At 42.8% G+C, this 16,290-nt stretch overlaps 1 protein-coding gene across 50 annotated transcripts in view; it reads left to right on the forward strand.

Moving 5' to 3' along the window:
- The window catches only part of FNBP1 (formin binding protein 1), an 81,957-nt gene that overhangs the window by 41,157 nt on the left and 24,510 nt on the right, over window positions 1-16,290 (forward strand). For all 50 annotated transcript variants that reach the window (XM_085521325.1, XM_085521326.1, XM_085521317.1 and 47 more), the window contains exons 7-8: window positions 10,638-10,766; window positions 12,419-12,565. In XM_085521325.1, the coding sequence (XP_085377451.1) occupies window positions 10,638-10,766; window positions 12,419-12,565 (276 nt within the window). The remainder of the gene's footprint in view (window positions 1-10,637; window positions 10,767-12,418; window positions 12,566-16,290) is intronic.

Genomic DNA, 16,290 nt, shown 5'->3' on the forward strand with positions numbered 1-16,290 from the left:
ACATGACTTACACTGTGGGGGCAAGTAGAGAGCTGAAACTCCTTAGTTCTGTGTTTTGATGAGAAAAGGCTCTCATTAAGTGAAAGGTAATGCATCTGGTAAGTTCTAGGAAGCAGTCCTTACCTTGGTGCTCTTTCCCTGTAAAGTGGAGCAGGGAGTCCTCCCTTCTATATTTCTGTTTTTTGGTTGTTTTTATAGTGTGTATTAATTACTTATTGCAAAACGAAGCTCAGAGGCATCTTGAAAGGCAGAAAAGTCCATAGCAGTGATGTGTGTTGGCTGATCTCTGGAGAAGGCATTAGTCGGCTTTCCAGTCAGTCCGTGGAGTAGATGGAGAAGGAAAAGGTTATCAAAACGAGTGGAATGTGCAATAATATTACTGAACAGAGAGAACAGTGTTTTCCAAGTGCATGTGTTAAACTGGGTTCATCCATGCCAGGCTGTGAATAATGCCCTTTCTTTGCTGTGCTCCACCCGCGTGACAGGCTCTGCTTTACGTAAGTCCCCCAGAAAATAAGATCTTGTTCCCCTGGAGCTGCTGCCAGGGCTGCTCGCGTGGACTCACTCCAGGGAGATGCAGAAACTGCTGGTTTCCAATGAAGCAGTTTGATGACTTTTCCCTCCTTCTATTGCAGCGGTTCTGATTTCTCTTGCCCCTCACAGCTTGGCTGCTGCAGTCGTGCTCCTGAAAATCTGTCTGGCCAGGAAAGCAGACGGGCTGGCTGTGTTCAGAGCCACTGCTGCTCACTTTGGCTGACCAAGGTGCTCTTCAGACAGCGGGATAGGTTGTCCTCATTTCTTGGGCTCGAGATGGACACCTTGGCTGCTTTTGCTTCTACCTGCCGATATCAGCAGGCGCCAGAGTTATTTTTTGTATTGTGCATTACTGAGTAATGGAATTAAAATTCTGCAGTGATCACAGCGAGAGATGTGATCAGAAAAATATGTTGCTGCAGATCCCTAATGCACTTAGTGCTCTACTGAATGAGGATCTAACCTGCGTGCATCTGTCCATCTTTAAATAGCAATAGCCTTTGACAACCACAGGAATGAATTCTCTCAGTAGCGCTGCCAGCTTCCAGTATTTAACATGGCCTTGCTGAAGGCATAGTTCTCACTATTACAGTTTATGTATGCAGACTAATGATACAAAAGCAAACGGAGAAGATTTTCCTACTTATTTCTCCAGGACAGTTCAACAAAACAGCATTTACACCACAGCCCAAACTGCTCCTGGGGAACCAGCCCCAGTCCAACACACTGCACACAGTGCTGTCTGTGCTGCTCTATCTGCTATGGCTGCCTTCATCTCTGCTGCCAGCCAGGCTGCGGTTGATCTAAGGGAGCTGGAGTCCGGCTTTGCTTCCTGACGTTTCCTTTTTTGGTGTTGGTAATGTGGAGCCAAGGGGCTGTGTTCAGGTGTCAGCAACGCTCGCAGGCTTTGTGCAGCAGTGAAATCAGAGGAGGGGGTTATGGCCCTCGGGTTCCCCTTCCTGTGTGTGCATTGTCTCTAAATTGCAAGCAGTCAATGTTCATAGAGAGAATTAAAGAGTAAATGTGCAGTTTGGCTCCAAGGTTTTCTCTGTGCGGTTCAGCAGAGTCAGAGTTGCTGCGTTGCAAACAGCTCCACTGTGAAAATATTGTTATAAACGAAGGAAACAGTGTAACCTGCTGCTGAAAACCCTGGGAAGGTTTGTAGGTGTCACTGTGAGCTGCAGCTCCACTTGGATGGCAGTGGGATGTGTGCTTTTAAAGCAGTTCTCCTGCAAAAAACCACAGTGGAGTTGCTTCAGTTTTTTGACCATTTGGGGAAATGGTCTCTGTCACCAGCGCCGAGTCAGTGTACATATAAGGAAGCGCTCTATTGTTTGTTCCTTCTCTTTAGAGCTGTAATCACTAAAAAGCTGACATCTTTATGGGATAACGTGGTACCCAGCGGGGCCTTTGCAGAGTTCTTGCAATAAAATAATAGTAATAATAAAAGTAAAGCTGTTAGTTCTGAAGGTTTGTTTTTCAAAGTAGATTTTTTCAATATCTGTTTTTAGAGAGGAAGTGGTTGGGGCCAACCATACAAAGACTCTTCTGCCTCTTGATTTGCACAGCAGCTGGGGGGAGGACGGCAGTTTGAGGTTCTTCGTGTCAGGCAGAATCTCTCTTTACTGAACAGTAGCACAGTTTTATATTGGGGTCCAGGTAATGATTCTGCCAGAAAAGAACTTCAGTTGTGCATAGCAGAAAATGAGATTTGAGTTCGCAGGCTGCTGTCCTAAAGTCAGGGCTGGCAGCTTGATTTGGGTTCTTTGTTCCTGATAAGGTAGGAGGGTTACACTTTAAGTGGTTTCAATATTACCATAAATGTTCTGTGAATCTAGAAGGCAGTGAAAGCCTTAAAAGTGCCAATCTGACCTCAATTCTCAAAAGTCACTAAGGTCCTGGCATTGCTAAATGCTTGAGTGGGAGTTTTATTTTGCTGTGTCTTTGACCAACTCAGAAAGTCTCAAACCTGCACCCAGAGAGCTTCAGTGATTCTGTTTTCTTTCATACTGAACACAGGCAATTCTAAATGCAATATTGTCTGTGTTGTCCCTCTTAGCCACAGCAGACATGTCCATTTATGCTGCATTGGAAAGTCATGAGCTGAACCACTGGCAGTGCCTTACGAAACACACATCTAGAAATATTGCTACTTTGAGAGATTCCTGGAATAAACTGATCTTCCTGCCTTTGCAAATGAAGTTCTGCTGTCAAGTGTTAAACTGCTTTTCCAGCAGCCAGGCTGCTGCGCCGCAGCACGCAAATCTCCTCATTAAGAATTTACACATCCTTATTATGAAGGATGAACTGAGCTGGACCCCCAGAGAAATCTCTGATTGTAACACTGATAGCATCAGTGCAAACCTTCATACGCTATTTGCAGCATGCTTAGTCAAAGAGCAAAGCAGGATGAAGCGTGTATCACTGAAGCGCTGCAGACAAACCAAAGCAGGCTTCTCCAGCTCTGTGCTGAATTGTTGCAAAGTTTTACTCAATGAAGACTGTGGGCAGCAGATTTGCAGCACAGCCAGAGGTGGTGGGTGCCCCCCCTTCTGCAGACCATGGCTGCTTATTGAGCCCTATCTTTCAGGACATGCTGTGCCATCTGCCCCATGACAGTGGGGTTTATTGTATTGTTTCCCTCGCTTAACCAGCTCAGGGCATCTATGCTTGGGAAGATGATGTTAGAAGTGTTTCTGTCACTGGTGTGATGAATACTTCTACCTACTGCAGTAAAGGATTCCAGAGGCTTTGCTTCAATGCTTTGTGTGCTATGAACTCACAGAAGTGCAGCATCAGTGTCTCAGTGAAACATGTGGGTGCAGTGAGCACAACTTAGTCCTGCCCACAGCTCCAGACGTCCCTCATCTGTGCATTTCTTACTGGAAGAGGTGGGTACTGCATAAGACTCGTTCTTAGCACAGTGGTGGGATTTCATTATGCTTGCTAGGCAGCTGCTTTCCTTTCTGTCCACTGACAGCACTGACTGAACCCTCCCGTGTCTTTGCTTGTGAAGCGGATCCAAATTCCGAGCAATTCAAGGGCAATCCTTTTTTGGTAGCATGATTTAAAGCCATTAGGTTGACACTAACATAATCTCCCTGGTTTATGCAGACCCCGATCTCTTTCTGAACTGCATCTTCCTTATCGGCAGTGCAGTGTGAAGGGAGTCCCTAAGCACTGTATTTGCATTTCTGGTAGAGTAAGCCTTGTTTACAACCTGCCATCAGCAGCCTTCTGCGATCATACAGCAGCTGTTTCCCTTTTGGAACCGTGGCTCATTTATGAGCTTTGATTTCTGGTGTAAAGAGTTGATGACTGCAGCATTATTAGCTGCAAGACATGCTAAATATCCTTTTGAATCCCATTCAGACACTGTATGCGGTGTTAGGAGATCAAGGAAAAGAAGCACCAGTCAGTTTTAGCATAGGATAAGGAAATCCATCTGAATTTGTTTCTTCTTTGAGTTGCTCCTCTGCAGTAATGTCCTACGTGGTTCATAACAGTGCAACTCTACTGGGAGTTGAATCACTAAATGGAGCAAGCAAGGCAGGATTGTGAAGAGGAGAGCTAAGAACAGCTTTGAATTAATGATCAACTGCAATTAGAATTGAAGGTGTCGTATATGTGGCATTCTTAGCTAACGCAAAGCAATTAGTTCAAGCTGTGTGGCTGGAAAGCTCTGCAGTCATTCCTTATTCTATCAAAAAATATTTTGACAGATTTCTTTGTAGAAGAACTGGGGGGGCGGGGGGGAAGAAGCACGCCTTAGAATGTAGCTAATTGTCTGTAAGCTGTTCAGTTTAAGTGCATGTGTTGTACCCATAAGGCTGGGTGCTAAGGCTACTGAATTCATCTGGTAGCTTTCTTCAGCCCTAACTATTCCTTCTGCATTGGCAGCGTTTGTAAAATCGTTGTTGGACAGAGATGGCTTCAGCCATGCCCAGTATGCAAAGTATGATCTAACAGATGTATTATGCAGTCCTGAAATAATTTTGCTTATTTATATTCCATACTCACATTTATATACTGCAGAATATAATTGCTCTTGTTACTAGAACTAAACAGATCTCCAGGAATCATTCAAACAGTCGGCCAGCACTCCAGATGCTTCTCTAGCATTCTCCTTGCTCAGTTCCAAGTATCCTTTCACCCGCTGTGCAAACACTTAATTCCTTTGTAACAAATTAGGTTGATTTATTTACTTAAATTTATCATCACGGGGCTGCTCTGGGCCAGCAGAGATTTGCCCATCCGACCACATTCCACCATTGGGTCACCCTGGCAGTTTGCACGTTTAGTATTTGTGGCATGAGAACGACTGTGGAAGGAGACCAAATTCTGGGTTCAGGGCACAGTAGTTTCTGTAGAGCCTTGGAGCTGTGTCCTGATGTTCCTCTGGTGCATAGCACAGCTGTGCTTGCTGCTGTTCTCTGTTCTTACATAACGGTCCTCCCTTAGATGGTTCTGAACACTTGTCGCGCTAAATTGACAGGATCAATTGGATGGGACAGAAAAGAAATAGCAGTACCTTTGTTTTACGTGCGGGAAATGCAGCACTCAGATTTGTGCAAGGGAGTCTGCCACAGAACTGAGATCTGAAGCCAGGCCAGCGAAGGCTTGATCTTGTCCATTTACATGAGATTCCTGGTAACCTCAAGCCATTGGGCTCTGTTAACCAGCTGAGGATGTCTCTGGTCATGTTGTAGAACTGGCCTGGTGAATAGAGGGCTGGCACGGCTGGGTGAGCCCTAAGAGGGAGCATATAAACAGGAGGATGAATGGGTGTTTCCAAGGGTGGATAGTGATAGGACAATGGGGAATGGTTTTAAACTGAGATAGGGGAGATTTAGTTTGGATCTTTTTTCACCCAGAGGGTGGTGACGCACTGGAACAGGTTGCTCAAGGAGGCTGTGGATGCCCCATCCCTGCAGGCATTCAAGGCCAGGCTGGATGTGGCTCTGGGCAGCCTGGGCTGCTGGTTGGTGACCCTGCACACAGCAGGGGGTTGGAACTGGATGAGCACTGTGGGCCTTTGCAACCCAGGCCATTCTGTGATTATCAGCATACACTGCTGTCATCTAGCAGAGTTAAGTGGACTGCAGACTCACAAGATAACAGTTCTGAGAGCTGATCGTGAAAGTTGTTCATCATCAGCTCTTTGCTCATTTGTATAATTTGTTCAGCCAAAGGTTTTCAAGGATCAGGTTGTCAGATTTTTTTCTATTCCTTTTAGCATTGAAAGTAGGGACTTGTCTTTGTCCTCTCCCATCGGTTATTTTCTATGTTCCGTTCTCCCTTCTTGCTTGCAGGAAAGCAATTTTTTTTTTCTTTGCTTGTCAATTCAGTGAGACCAAACTGGTTATTGTAAAATAGTAAACAAAGGAGCTTGACTTGGAGGCTATGTAAATCAAAGCCTGCAGTCCTGGCCCTGCATCTGAGCCTATGGCAGCATTCCCACTGTTATTAATGCTTCTATGAATGCTGCCAGCATTACCAATGGTGGTGCTGGTGCCTGCTCACAGCAGAGCAGCAGCGTGAGCTGGGCAGGGATAACCAGAGCCTGCAGCTGAGAAATGTGAGCTATTGAGAGCATTCCTGAAAGTGGTCAAGTGTTCAAGTCTGCCTTTATCATTAACTTATAGTTGAAGGGATTGGGCAGTCGAAGAGGGGTGGATTTTTGTGTTAGTGTTGTAGTCTGCTCTTGGATTTCCCAAAGACGGATCTCTTTTGGCAGACGGTGGCTTGGCGGTGATGCATCTCACATGCTGTCTGGGTTTGTTGGTGTTTGAAAAAGAGGGGGCAGAAGAAATCAAGCTGTCCCAGCGTCTTGACTGGAAACTGCCACCCTGGAGAGAGCAGCAGCTGAGAAGCTGAACTGTGCCACTCAGTGCGGATCAGTTTAATAGCAGCCAAAGCTTTATGCTGCCCTTTTCAGTTATTCATATCACTCCCACCATCACAGCCTTGAGGAGCTGCATTTTTTTGTCTGTGTAAACCCAGAAGACAGTGTGTCTATTGACTCTCTTGCTGTTTCTGGAATGCGTCTTACAAAGTTGTTATCAGCAAAATATGCTTCATTCTTTTCTGTTTTGGAGACAGGAATGGCAGAAAATATGTGCGTGTGTGTATATATATGCATATATTTAAATATTTCTCCTATGTTTACTTTACATATTAGTTTTTTTCTGAGTTAATTATAGAAAATACTACTTTGGTAAGATTGTGTTTAAATCTGGATTGCCATGACAGTGGAAACCTGAAGCTTACCAGCACACTTGCTGCAGGGTTAATGGTGCTGCAGATGCTGGGCTGTCCTTCATCCCTCGGAGTGCTCCTCCTCATGAGAAGTGTGTTAACATATCTGACCTCTGGGTTTCTCTGCTGCAATGTGAGTTCAGAGAAGAATTACCTTAAGAAAAAATAGACCTTGGTTGTGGTTATGCTCATATCCACTGCATGTGTTTATCTGGGGCTTAAAAGGTGGTACAGAGGTTCACTTGGAATGGAAGGGGGGTGTGAATTCCTTCGACAGACGTGCACAGAATCTGAGCACCTTTCACAAAGCAAAGTGAGCTGCTTTTCTTCTCTCCCCAAACCCTTTTAATGGATATACTTTTTTTTCCCTACTTTTTCATGCTGCTGCAAGCGACCTCATTTATTTCTTTATTTATGTGACCTCATTTATTCTTCCTCTCAAGAGGAGGGGCCTTTTTTTTCCCCTAGTGTTATGAGTGCCCAGCCTTCACTTCTGCTTTAACTGGGAGTGATCTGACAGTTGTTGGTTCACATGTGGTGCTGGAAAGCTGAGATCATGCTCCACTATCCCAGTCCCAATTAGAGGAGAAGTGAACCAACTGAAAGCTGCCTCACAGTGTCATCCTCTGACCTGAAAGCAAGGCCTGGTATTCCAAAGCCTTTCCTCCTGAGAATGCTGCTTCAAGTAGATATTTTAACGTTAATTCTAATGTCTGAGAATAGCGTCTTTGAATGTAAAAACAAGCAGTGAAGAAAGTAGAAATATGCTTTTCTGTGAAGCTCAACTGTAAATTACTCCTGAAATAGCTCCTGTGACTCGGCAGATCCAGGCTGCTGTATCTGTTACACTGGATATGAAAGCTAAGGTCATCAGCTCATTTTTATCATTGTGCTTCAGCAGCAAACAGAAATCTAGGACTAACTGAGTTGTATTTTAGGACTAGAAGTGATGATGTTAGAGAAGTGACATATTCAAATGGAGTAATAAAAAAAAAATTCTAGACTTTTAAAAAATATTTTTATTTTAAGGACCAAAATACCTCACTGGAAAAATATTTAAGCTGTTTGAAGCTTGCCAAATGCATTAAATGGCCAGCAGAAACTAAACGTCACTGGGGCTCTGATACAAGAATCTGTGGTTTTTGGAATGTACCCAATTTTACTTATTCATCTCCTGCCTTCTCTTATTTGGGGCCAGTTAAGATAGTTTTGGAAACGGAGCATCTCCTCCTGCATGCATTTAGCTCGGGGTGAGTGCTCATACCCAACCAATGGGGTTGCTGATGAGGAAGAACACTGTCTATTTGCTGGGGCTGCCTGGAAATATGTAATAGCAAAGTCCTTGCTTTTTGGTTTCAATAGTAGAGTCAAGGGACAAATTCTTGAGCTGTGCTACTTAGATAAATAAAGAGAGCTGTGTAAGTGGTACTGGGCCTTCTGTAGAAGTCAGCTCAAACAATGGGTTGCTCTTAGGTAGATGAAGATACTGGTGCTCACAAATGAATATTGATCTCCAGCAGCTGGGATGTGAGGAAGAGGCTGGGAGGTTCTTCTTACAGCTGTCATCCTTTCCATGCCTGACTTTGTTTTCCTGGTGTATTTTTGTTTGTAGTACAAGGCTACATTGTTTTCCATTGTGTTTAATGTAGCTTTATGTGTTGGTAAAGTTTAATAAATTATACAGAGCACTTGGGCAGAACAGTGATGGCTGTGGCTCCTTGGGATTTCATTGCAGCAGGTCAATGTTACACATACTTGTGCTGCAGGAGCTGGTGGGCAATTAAAGCTCCTTGAGAACAAGCAAAGTCAAAAGCTTTCCTTATCAGATGTTTTTATTTAGCTATAGTTAGTCTTTCCCATTTGATGCTGCTGTTTCATCTGCTGTGCTGCATTCAGTGCTCAGCATTTTGTTGCTGTGCTCAAATTATTACTTTTGTTGAAAGAACGTGAAAGGTGATCTAGGAAACTACTTCAGCTGACTGCACTCACGAGAAAAATAACTGAATCAAGTCAAAGTAAGTTATTAGGTGAGATGTGTGAGCTGGACAGATGGAAGGGAGGCCTATGTGCACACTGAGATTTGAAACCTTCTGGCAGAATCTGTTTGCTTCCAGTTAGGATTACTAAAATGTTCCATGATTTGGTATTTCATGGATTTATTGTCAGGAAACTATTATTGTCTGCCTGGAATAGTTCAAAGAATAACCCTACTCTGAATTGTATTCAATGGGAGCCCACTTCTCTGAATATATTTAAACTATTTGCTGCATTGTTTTCCCTTAAATAGCGGAAAATGTTTTTAAGCTTGTTTTTAAAGCAGTCTTTCTTCTTTCTAAAAGAGGTTTTTCAGAAACTTGAGGGAGTGATGGAAACCTAATGCTGAGTACCTGTAGCTGTGTTCTGCAGCAAGGTAGAAAGCACAGGGTGAGGAAACCATAAATGCCTGTAAAAGGAGTGTGAGCAGGGTGGGTTAGGTATCCAAAGCCTAATGGCCGGGCTCTCTCTGGCCTCTACAGCGAGAATTTTGAGATGGAGGGGGTATGTGGGAGCCCAGGATGGATAAATGGATGGATGCCAGTTGTGAATGAGCACGAGATGGACCTCGAGGCTCAAGTGACCGTGGGGTAGGGAGTGATGGCAGGAGCTATACTATATATATTATATATGGGGAGAGAGAGGGAAGAGCTTCTGTATGAAGGCCAACCACAGAAAAGAAAAGGAAGCTAAAATAAACAGATGGGATAGTCAGCTAGGGGAATAATGGGCAGTGAAACAGATAACAGAAGGCCTTAGGAAGCAGAATTGTATGGAGAAAAATCTGAAAATACAAGAGGGTCACTCAGGGACAGATTGTTCTAGGCAAAGAAGGGAGGGTAGTTGCCCAGTGCTCTGCTATGCTGGGTAGCAAAGCAAATCTGCATGGGTAAAAATAGGAAGGAGCTGTGTCTCAGCTGCTCCTCGGGCTCCTGTTTCTTTGCATAATTTGTGCCAGCTCTGTTCAAGGAAGTGGAGATAAGACTTTGCAGAGAGCGCAGTGGGAGCGTGAATTAAGAAGTTTTGTTGTATGTTGGCTGAGGCATGTGAAATGAGACAGATATTTGTTTTGCCCCTCCACTATCTCCAAAACGTACTGTGAGCCAACAGGTAAGTGGTGTGTTAAAGAGATGACATCCAACAGCTTTCAGTAGAGGAAGGAGTGCCTGTAAGTGTCCTGAAAAAGCCCCTGCCTTGAAGGAGGATCCTGGAGGGTCAAATTTGGTATTGTGTGACATGTAGTATGAAGAGAGACTGTTTCTGAGTGCACAGTGATTCATAGAAGGAGCATATTGCAACAGAAGAAAAGGATAGCAGCTGCAAGCATCAAGGGCCATGTGCTAGCCAGAGGAAGCTGGCATTGCCTTCTGCTTGATCGGTGGCAGAAGGTTTATTCTATGAAGATAGGAAAAAGACTAGAGATGTTCATTCTGATGATGCATCTGAGCTGTGAGAGCTATTCCTTCTTAGGCAAAGTAGGAAAGCAATTCTTTAGTGAGCCAGATATTGACCAATTTAAGTTAAATCTGGAATTTTAAAGGCTCATAGGAATAGGCAGGAATGTGTTACAGTTTGACAGAGAGGCAAGGCCCTGCCATGTTTAATAGAAGAAAGAGAATTGAATTCCAGCAGACTCATGCTGGTTCACAGTGGTTCCCAAATGTTTGTGGGTAAGAGTGAGGCAAAATTGGAAGCATTCAGAGGCCCATATGCTAATGTTTCTGTGCTGCCTACTTGTGAGGTTGGTAATAGAAGTAACGCAATGTCATTTAGTTCCAAATGGTATAGATTAAAAATTTCTTCTTTTTTAGGCAAGACAGCAAGCCCAGCTGAGACATCAAATGGCAGAAGACAGCAAGGCAGAATATTCTTCCACTCTACAGAAGTTCAACAGTGAGCAGCACGATCATTACTACACACACATACCAAATATCTTCCAGGTAAAGCTCATTGATGCTGTTCTGGAGAAGTTCAGAATCTCACAATAAAAGCCAAGGGATGTGTTGCTTGTTGGCTCAGTTCTTGGATCTTGCCTTTTATTTGGTAACGTTTGTCCTCACTAGCAAGTATTGCATGTAGTCTGCCAACACGAGAGGTGGTATGAAAAATTCTGCCCTTCTCTTCTGCAGCAGGAAACAATGAATTGTCATGACAGATTATGATAGTCTTTGGATTTGTTCACAGTCTTGCTGTATGAAGCTCTTGTGTTTGTGCAGCTGGGGAATGAGAGCATTATTTGCATTGTTAGAGCAGGAGGCAGCTGGGGGGTGTCCTTACATCTGCAAAGCTTCGTGGTCCTTTATAACATGTTTTAAAATCAGACTTCACAGATATTAAATTTAAACCCCAATAATTCTGTGATATTGAATGTCAAAGAATGTAAGGAACTGACTGTCTTATGATGCTTAAAGAAAGATAGAGAATAAAAAAGCTGTCAGTGTGCTTGGCTGAACAAAGAGAGATTAATGCTGTAGAACAGAAGTTCTAAATGACTGTTCTATTGTAATGGGTCATAGGAGTCAAGAAGTAGAACATGCACCCTCTTTAAGGAGAGGAAATGTCACATGCTTATCATCTGATAAGAAATAACTAGTACTTGCGTAGCAAATAGGCGTTTTCTTATTCATAACCAGAGCGTCTTTTCTAAATGGACACCTCTTTTGCTCATGGAACTTCAAACCAGTATCTTCAGATCAGTTATCTCTGGCATTATATTTAATGTCTGCCAGCATACTTGTATTTAACACTAAATGCAGTGAAAGTTCTGATTTGTAGATGAGCATGCAAGTTGTGCACACATCCTTTTAACTGCTAACAAATAATCTCTATTGCTTTCTATTAGCTGCTGAAATAACGGGTATATTGTAAAGGATTTATTTCCTTTAACTATTGAATTGTTGTTGCTTGTATATTAGGGAAGGCAATGAGGATTTTTAGGCTGTGTTCCATAAGATTCTTGCAGTCTTACATGAAACAGGCAGTTCTTGTTCAAGCCCTTCTGTATCCTGTTGTTATAATCTGTCTTAATAGTGTTATGCCACATCCACTTACCCTCTGCTCTAAATCAGAGGTCCATGCAATAGATGCTGGAGATTGTGACACTGAATCCACTGAGGAGCAGGGAGCGTATGTTGAGAAGCACATGTGTAAGCAACATGGTGTGTAGGGCTGAAAATCATCTGCTGGAGCAAAGGGGAAATAAAAAATCCAAGGGAATAAGAATCTTCAGTGGAATGAAAATAAGATCTTTCACAGCGTGCTGCAGAGAATGAAAGAGAATTTATTGTTCCAGAAATTATGTTAACAGCTTTAGGAACCACTCCTAACAAATGTCTAAAGCTGGGATTTTGACAAATCAGCATTTCTTAGTGTACAAAACTAATTGATGAATGCTCTGTAACAGTAACACAGATTGCTCCTAGAATGGTATTTAGATGTTGAAAGGAGCCGCACCAACTAACTGCCTTGTTAGAACAGCTGTCCTAATTTGTCTGTTCTTTAAAATATATATATTTAAAGGGTAGGGAGGAAAGCTGTTTGTAACTGTGATGTGACTGTTGATCTGTGATCTGACTGAAGTCTCTTGTTTTAGAAAATACAAGAAATGGAGGAAAGAAGAATTGTGAGGATAGGTGAATCCATGAAAACGTTTGCAGAGGTTGACCGCCAAGTGATCCCAATCATTGGGAAGTGTCTGGATGAAATAACAAAGGCTGCAGAATCAGTTGATCACAAGAACGTAAGTGTTACTTTACTTGTATTGCTGACTGCCATCTTTAGAACCGATCGCTTTGTGCACAGAGGTTTAAATGCTGGATCCAAGCTGCAGCGTGTGGGCTTTATAGTCATAGAACTAAAACAAATAATGGGCTCTTGTCCCAAACTACTTTGTCTGAGGCAGATTATTTCCTAAATCTACTTAACGTCAGGAAATGCCACGCTTTCTTTTCTTTTAGGAATATTCTCTCCTTTTGATAGGATAATGACTTCTTGAAATAACTGTTATTGAAGATCAGAATTCTGCTCAGAATAAGGAGAATGATGGGCATTATTCCAGATATCCAATCACCACCAATTCTTATTCAGATGGGTTCTGTACTCTTCTAATAATGGAAGTAATTAAAACGTTGGCTTCATTAATTATTGCAGCAGTTCTGGCAGAATTTCTACTTGGTTTTAAATTCTTCATTTGCAGAACTGAGACTTGCTAGCAATCTGGACATGAGTTCTCGTAAACCTTAATTTTGAACATCATTGTCAGAACAAAAATAATCCTCCCTGATGAAGGCTGATAAGGAGTTCAGTTGTGCTTCCTGACATACGGTTAGCACAAGGGCAAATGTGTTTTTTATTTTGTTTTCAGAATGATCTACTCCCTTTGTAAATGAAGCCTGTGCCTGCTCTTTCTGCCCTTCTCACGGATCACATTAGCGCTTCAAATACAAACAGCGTGTGTCTCGCTGCCTATTTGCAATTCCCATACATCTTTTTCACTGGAATCTTTTCTGAGCTATTCAGTGCCCTGAGCCCGGAGACTGCAGTTAATTGGCAGCACAAGCCTGAGGCTGAGGTTTTGAAATGAATCCCCTGCTTTTGCACGGCGGTTGCTCTCCCAGAGAGCAGCATGAGAAACCAAGGAATCTGAAAGTTACTGTTTCCTTTTTGGGGTAGGAGAAGGAGCACAAATTCCCATGTTTGAACAATGTACCCTTTTTTGGGGTGCTACTTGGTTCTGTATGATGAAAATCACTGGGGAGAGATTCATAACCAGGCCTACACTGTGCTCAGATCCTCAAGCACAGTCTAAGAGAAACACACAAACCACTTAATGCTGAGGATTTGAGCCAGAATGAATCTTGCTCTCAACTTTGGTCTCTTGCACGCAAATGTGTTGGACTGATGGCTCATGTGCACAAGTGGAACATTAGAAGAAGGTGCTGTGAGCACTGATAGCTCAGGGATCTTCTGTAAGTACTAAGAGAACTGCATTAGTTACAGTTGAACAATTATGAAGGATTTGGCTTGTTCTGTCTGGGAAACTGATGTGCATAAAGGATTCCTCTTGTCTTAAAATATCATTGTGGGCTTCATGCCTCTGGAACAGTGATTTCTCACCTTGACTCTAATAAGAGTGGTACACTTGTTCTTATATGCTCTAGGGTGTGTGTCCTACCACTTTATAAGCAGCCATAGCTGCAGACAGTGGCAGTTTAACATCTTGTTCTCCTTGAGCCAGTCATGCAAACTGCTCCAGCAGACCTTTCATATCTCTACATTAAACTTTTAGGGAGGCAGTTCTGGCTCTTAGACTACTATCAGAAGAGTTTCTTTTCTTTGAAAGTTTTAAATTGAAGTTTATCTCCTTTGTTCATCTCTTTCAAGCCTGAAATTTTTTGGATGGAAAAGTCAGCTAGATCTGAGCTGTAGTCGGCTTTGAAATTGAGGTCAGATTCCAAGCGAGTTGAATGCAAGGACAGCTGGTGATAACATAACCAGTACAATGGGGAGCCAATACTGAGAGCCTGCTGAGCAGGAAGAGCTTTATGTGAAACTCTGGGCTCACACAGACACGTGTTTCCCAGCTGGGAGGAGATCTCAGGGATCTGGTAATTGTAAACAGAAGTACACAGCATCACCTAGAGATGTAGGAGCTCTGACACTGAGGAAATGCAGTGATGTATCTGGAGTTCTTATACAGCTCCTGGCTGGTAGTCTTTGGTTGGATTGTCCCTTGTTTTACCCAGCTATCGTGTACAGAGTTGCTGAAGAAAGGAGGATGGTAAATGAAAGCTGTGCTGTTGGTGTGGGTAGCTTCAGTTTGGACACCAGGCCTTTAAATTTAACAGCCACAGCAAGTTCAGAGGATGTATTTGTCAGAAAGAAAATAATGACAGAAAGAGCAGCAGTTCTGGTGCTTTACCTTGTGTACCAAACTGAGTCAGCCCTGGCTGAGAGGATGGAAGAACCTGCAAGTTCTGCAGCTTTTTTTTGCTGCCAGTGAAACATTCCCAGCTGATATCAGTATGTTAAAGAGGAAGAACAAAATGGAAGCACAGCTTTGCAGTGCACGCGAGTACCTACCTGAGCTTCAGGTTAAATACTGACACTGACCAATGAAGGGGTTTCCATTTATGAACTGCTATGATTGCGTATCAGACCTGTGCAGCACAGCAGTGGGTCAAGCTGTCATTCTGTAGTTAGGTTGAAACTGTGGAAGCATAGATTGCTAACAGCAGGCTTCCTCTCCACAGCCATCTCTGCCTGCCCTGCCATCTATATAACTACCAGCAGGATCCTCAAAGACCACTTTATTTTCAAGGCCCCTATTTCATTAGATGATGTTGAGAACCAGAACAATATCTGGAAAATATTTAATTATTCTCTTAAAAACAACAAAGTTCTACCTTGTGCCCACAAGCAAAATGGGTAAATATACAGGCTTAGCTAGGAAATTTACAGCTGTGCAAGCAGCATTGCTTTATGCTCTCATAGAAGTCCTTACAACTCCCACTAAGCAATGGAAGCTCTCTGGAATTAGCTGGTAGCACTGGTTAGCCCTGTGTTCCTATTACAGCTATAGATGCACTTCTGTTCTGTATATTCTTTCTAACAAGGCAGAGGCTGCATTACAAGGGTGTGCTGGAGTGACTTCTAAGTGAACCTCTGCTCCAACAGCAGGTAGAATTAATCTGTTATGGATTTAGGAGTTCCTGTTATGACAGTATCTCTTTGTGATAGGTGGAACATGCTATTTATATTTAACTCAATCGTAGTGGAAGGATGTTTTGACTAAATAGGGGGAACGCTTTGCAATTAAGAGGGGGAAAAAAAAGGCTTTAGGCATAGGATAAAATACCGGTGGTGGATTTTATGTAACCTCGTGTATGTTTGTCTTTTCTTTCTTCTTTCGTGACTATAAAAAAATCTCTTCAAATGTTCAGGTTTACAAAAGTGTTAATGTCCATCTGGGATGAGATAACAGAGAAAGCGCTGCTTTACCCCCTTTACAAGCTGCATCTGAATTCTACAGTGCATCTGATAGATATAGGATTTTGAGCCTTAATTTGCTGGCATTCCCCAGGATACCTTTGGAAAGCTTTTCTTAAAGCTGTGTTTTGCTTAATTATGTCTGGCCTCTGAATATGTGCTTGTCCCACTGGATTTCTCATGAATGCAGTTTTAGCCATGGATGTGAGCAGAAGCTGTGAAATGCTTCCAAAGGAAAACATTCTTTGATTTGAATGGGATGATGGTGCTCTTCTCCAGAGACTAATAAGGTTTTTGTGTGCACAGTTCCCTTAATGATCTTAGAGTAAGAGCTGCCTGGAATGCTATAACATAAAGAAGCTTCCTTCCTGAGAAGTCACATAGATCAAAAGTGTTCAGAAGGACTTTTTTTCTGAGGCCATTAGACCTAAATGTTTTTGGCAAGTTGAAGTCCAAGTCTGCATTTATGTATAATTA

The sequence above is a fragment of the Coturnix japonica genome, chromosome 21 (genome assembly GCF_054131305.1).
Source record: "Coturnix japonica strain WE chromosome 21, WE-NBRP24, whole genome shotgun sequence".
Taxonomy (NCBI): Eukaryota; Metazoa; Chordata; class Aves; order Galliformes; family Phasianidae; genus Coturnix; species Coturnix japonica.